At 40.9% G+C, this 4,789-nt stretch overlaps 1 protein-coding gene across 3 annotated transcripts in view; it reads right to left on the bottom strand.

Annotated features, from left to right (window-relative positions):
- Positions 1–737: 737 nt before the first annotated feature.
- The window catches only part of cux2b (cut-like homeobox 2b), a 95,656-nt gene continuing 91,604 nt past the window's right edge, over positions 738–4,789 (bottom strand). For all 3 annotated transcript variants that reach the window (XM_004567330.3, XM_004567331.4, XM_004567332.3), the window contains one exon: positions 738–4,691. In XM_004567330.3, coding sequence (XP_004567387.1) covers positions 3,893–4,691 — 799 coding nt within the window. In that variant the 3' untranslated portion in view covers positions 738–3,892. The remainder of the gene's footprint in view (positions 4,692–4,789) is intronic.

The raw sequence follows: 4,789 nt of genomic DNA, 5'->3' as shown, positions 1-4,789 counted from the left end.
TTCTCTGGAAAAGGGGAGGGGCTCAGCCACACGGTATGTCATGTAAACACTGGCAAGTGGGATGCCTGATAAATTAATATTACAACAGTTTTAAAACTTTTTTTTTCTTTTTTGTATTTAGGTAGAAAGGCGATCTCAAGTATCATCGATTTTCAAACGTCTTATAAGCAGATAGAGAACATCTAATTAAACAAATGGGACACTATATTATATATGCTAATTTTACACACTAAAGTAAAATATGTAGTTATATATCTGATTGGTGAATGAAATTAGAAGTCAGATGTTTGAACTCAATGACATTTAGTCATCAGTGACATTCATTCAATCTGAAGAAATCCAAAAGCATTATTCTTATTCCTAGAAGTTCATATTAATGAATGTAATAGTGAGTCATTTTCCTAAATAAATAAACATTCAGTCTACTTTGTTTGACTGGCTTTTCTTTGAAAATCCAGTGGTGTTTATTGTCATATTTATAAGATCCACAATTGCCCAAGTATCATCGTATGCTTAATATAGTGGACATGAATGACCCTGAATTGAATAGGAAAAATGAAGTGTTTCCTTCACTGAAAGAGAAGAGTGCAAATGATTACACTTAGTTAGGGACACACGCTACAGTGTAAGGTTTTATATATGCACATGAATTTGCAGTAACTTTTGTATGTTAATATGTGGAGCGCTCATTGCTCATTATAAAATAAAAAAATAAATAAAAACACAACACAGCAGGATCTTAAACAATTATGTATTGACTGATGGCTTACACAGCCTATGCAATTTCATTTCCAAGATGCTTGGCATATCATTGTCCATTCTTTAACAATTAATAGTCTGACGTGAGGCATCAGACAGTTATCTAAGCCTGAAGGATGCTTCTTTCGATTGGCCCACAGCTGACTTATAAATGACAACTTCCCTTGGTGACAAACCCTCGGTGCCAGATTTTTTTTTCATATAAGCAAATCTTAATGCATTTATTCAAGTTTTGCCAATCAATCAGTTTCTCCATTATTTAGTGACTGAAGTCAGTTATAAAATTAAAACATCTACTGTGCAGGGCTATTGTGATATAGAAAAAGCTTTGCTTTTTTCTGTACTTACAAAAAGCCCTACACCGCTCTCAGAACAGACTTCACCACAAGGCATTTCTCCATGAGGATAATGCATGGGGCAGGTGATATGGCACAAAATAAATCTGGAAGTATAACGTTTGTAGGGCCAGTCTCAGGTTCTGATTTGACCATAATCTTGACAAGTTTGTGAGAGCCAAATTTCTCAGCTGCACCATGTGTGGACTTCCCTAATGCAAAAAGACTTCAAGTGCTGATTCAATGTCCCTGTGCAAGAACAATAACACAAAAACAGTCTATCCCTTGTTGTGTGAGCAGAATGGATTTGCATGCAAAACAATGAGATGAGCTTTACATGAAGAGATAATGGTCTGGGTAAATACATTTCATTTTCAGCCATATGTCCATGTTACCTTGAGAAACAATGAAGCTTTCACATAAGAAATGCCACTTCTAATCATACAGTATATTATGCACAAAATATGATGCTAAGAAAACCAGAGAGAAATCTTCTGTGGCTCCAAGAAAAAAACAAAAACAAAACAAAAACAAAACAAAACAGTATTTCCAAGAGCAAAGTCTACTGATCTAAAAAATGCAACCCATTTAGCCTCATCCTGGTGGTTCCGCTCGACACTGTACTTTGACACATCCATGTAAGGAATTACAAAACAGCCACGACTTTCTAACAATCCGCTTTTTTTCCCCTCCGTGTGAGTGTCGAAAATCCCGTAATCATACAACTTTCACATGTTCGTCGAATATTTAACGGAGTCATTCTCCACATCACATAGTTTTCATATTCAACACCACTGATGAGAGCAACTGTTTCAATAAAGCTTTAAAAAGCAAGACTACCCTGAGAGAAGGTCTAAAACGTGGGCAAGCTTGCCAGACCAGAACTGGCTTGAATGGGTTTGGTTTATTAAATCTGTACACTCTATTTCAATATAATCAGCACATTTTTGTTCCAAGAATGTAAGATAGTATTTTTTTTAGTAATTGTGTAATATATATCTCTACATAATACAATCCAAGTCCTCTGAACTATGTAGACATGTGCAAGTGTTCACTACCAACTTCAACGATACAGTAAAGGCAAAGACTTGTGGACACTAAGTTAGGATAATGTTGATATTTGAGATTTTTCTTGAGTCCTCACAATTATCAAAAAAATCTAAGTGCTGTAAGTACTTCATACACGAGGTATTGAATATCTAGTTAACTGTTCTGAGTATAAAATAGAGGCAAAATACATAAAGAACATCTTGCAAGCATGACAAAGAAACGTCTACAGACACAATACACACGTGGTCAAAGATAATATGAGGGGATACCTGTAACCTTTTGTGTTCTTGAATATAGCGTACTTACAGACTGATGAGAGGTCACACTGTACGTATCATGCTTTTAAACACTGGGAACTTCAGCCTCAAAGTAGATCAACACAGAGCAGGGGTGGCCTAGCTAAACAGCATCTCAGTGCTTGAGGTGTTTTGATCCGTATAATTTACAGTAAAATGCACATTTTCAGAATGTGCAATCAATCGGGTGTTACTCCATAACACATACAAAGGGACGAACAGCAGCAGATTTATCTCATAACCCCCCAGCCCCCCAATCACCACCACCACTCGCTTCATTGTTTGACCCTCTGAGGCGTGAGCTCACACCCGAAGCATGATACGCCAGCGCCTTCCCTCCCTCGGTCCAAACAAGTGTGCGTCATGTTTATGCAAAAGAATGGAACGCATGGTCGTCGCATGATGTGCATCAACATAATCTGAGGTAAACTGGGTGTCCTGTGTCTTGGCCCGTTACAGTCTGAGAACCAGTGCCTTAGAGAGTCAGAGAGGTAAGTCAGAAAGAAATCGTGTAAACTGTGCTCGTGCGAAGTGACTGTTGCACTCACTACCAAAAGCACAAGGGCCCTAAACTGTAAACCTCGAGGATTATTCAAAGCAAACTAAAGAAACCAAAAACACTTCAAAAGTACTCTACTCATTAGGTTTAACATTTCCTTTTTCTTTTTTTTTTTCGCATTTTTTGCAGGGTTTTCAACTTTTTTCTTTTTTCTCGTGTTTTCGCTCAAGTATAATCACAGGTGACTAACTACAGAGGATAAACAGGGTCAGGTGAGTACCATGCTACATCAGGTTTAGAGAAGGCTATTGCAGACAATTCTACAACATGTACAACCACATTTTATACGAGTGAGTTACAAATATTTCAAAACATATCACCAGGAAACTAAGTACATACAAGATGTTGAATATTTAGAGTCTTAAAGGACTATCCCTCAGTCAGTAATAGGATTTCATGTTACTTGACTTAAACTGTCCAGTCTTACAGACAAAATCTGAAAAATTGCTATTCAAAAAGTAGCAAATTTGGTCAGTGTCTCTTTTCAAATAGTTATAGTGCTTTTAATGGCTTAAGACAGGGGTCTTCTTTTAATCTCACCCAGTGGCAATCTACAGAACTTCAGTGTACATTTGATGACACCATAGCTGCAAAAGTCTTCATGTCAAGTCCAATAGGTAAAATGACAGCTAGTGCTGTCACATATATTTCAAAGTAGTATGCATTATCAAAAGGAAAAAAAACAAACAAACTAATACACATTTATAAATTTTTTTTCAACTCTCAAGTTCTTGTAGGGAAGTCAACCGTATGATTAGCTCCGTGTTCCCATTTCCTGTGAGTTATCATTCTTGGAGGACAGGCCTTCAGGAGCCACGCTCCATTTAAAGACGTCAGGAAGCTTCTGAGACTCTCCTGTGTGGCGCAAAGGTTTGGATACACCTAAAGTGGACTTAAAACTCCCATTCCAGAGTCTCTTCTCGATTGGCTGCTCTCTCTAACCTGTGGATGATGTTATTGAGGTTGGCCATTTTCTCCGTGCGTCTCTGAGTGCTCCTGTTGAGTTTGGGACTTTGGAAGGGAGGGGGCGGGTTAGGGTCCAGGCTGTGACTGGTGCTCGTCGATGGAGGGTTGGGCAGCGAGGGCGATATGGGCGCAGAGGAGGAGGGAACGGGCGAGACTGACATCATGAGGCCCGGTGAGGATGCAGCAGAGGGCGAGTTGAGGGAGACCTCCAGGCTGCTGCGGCAGGGCTCTGACGAAGCCTTGAAACTGACCGGGTCGACGGGTGACTTTCCGGAGTCTTCCCCCTCGTGCCTGGTCTGATTGCTTCTCTGTGGGCCGTCTACGGAGAGCCCTCCAGGGTAGAGACCCTGACCTTCTTCCTGCCTCAGGCTCTGGCCTGCCAAGTGGGGCTCGCGACAGCCCGCGACGGAGTCCTCGTGCTCACTTTTCAACTGCGGCAGCGGCACGGCTGTTGGAAAACACTGAACCCTGGACTGTTTCGCCGAGCTTTCCCTTCCCTCCTCTGTGTCGTCTTCCCTGTCTAATGCCTCCTGTTTGACATGAGGCAGTGAGGTGTTGGCACTAAGAGGAAGGCTGGAATGGATGTGTCCTGAGGGCTGCTGCAGCCTCCTCTCCTCTCCGTCAGAGTGAGGGCTCCGTGTCACTGAGGGGGAGTAGCTGTGGTGCTCAGCATCCGTGTCATTGTCTGGCAGACCCTCCATCAGCACCTCCCGTCGCATCCTGGACCTGCACACAAATACCACAGTTAGACATTGACTGAAAGAGACTTTAGAGACTAAAGTTTACTTTCTAAATCAGATTTCAGTTGAAGTGTAAGAGACAGT

Source organism: Maylandia zebra, linkage group LG12 (assembly GCF_041146795.1).
Source record: "Maylandia zebra isolate NMK-2024a linkage group LG12, Mzebra_GT3a, whole genome shotgun sequence".
NCBI classification, from domain to species: domain Eukaryota; kingdom Metazoa; phylum Chordata; class Actinopteri; order Cichliformes; family Cichlidae; genus Maylandia; species Maylandia zebra.
The sequence above is the reverse complement of the archived record's forward strand: the minus strand, read 5'-3'. Positions and strand labels throughout refer to the sequence as shown.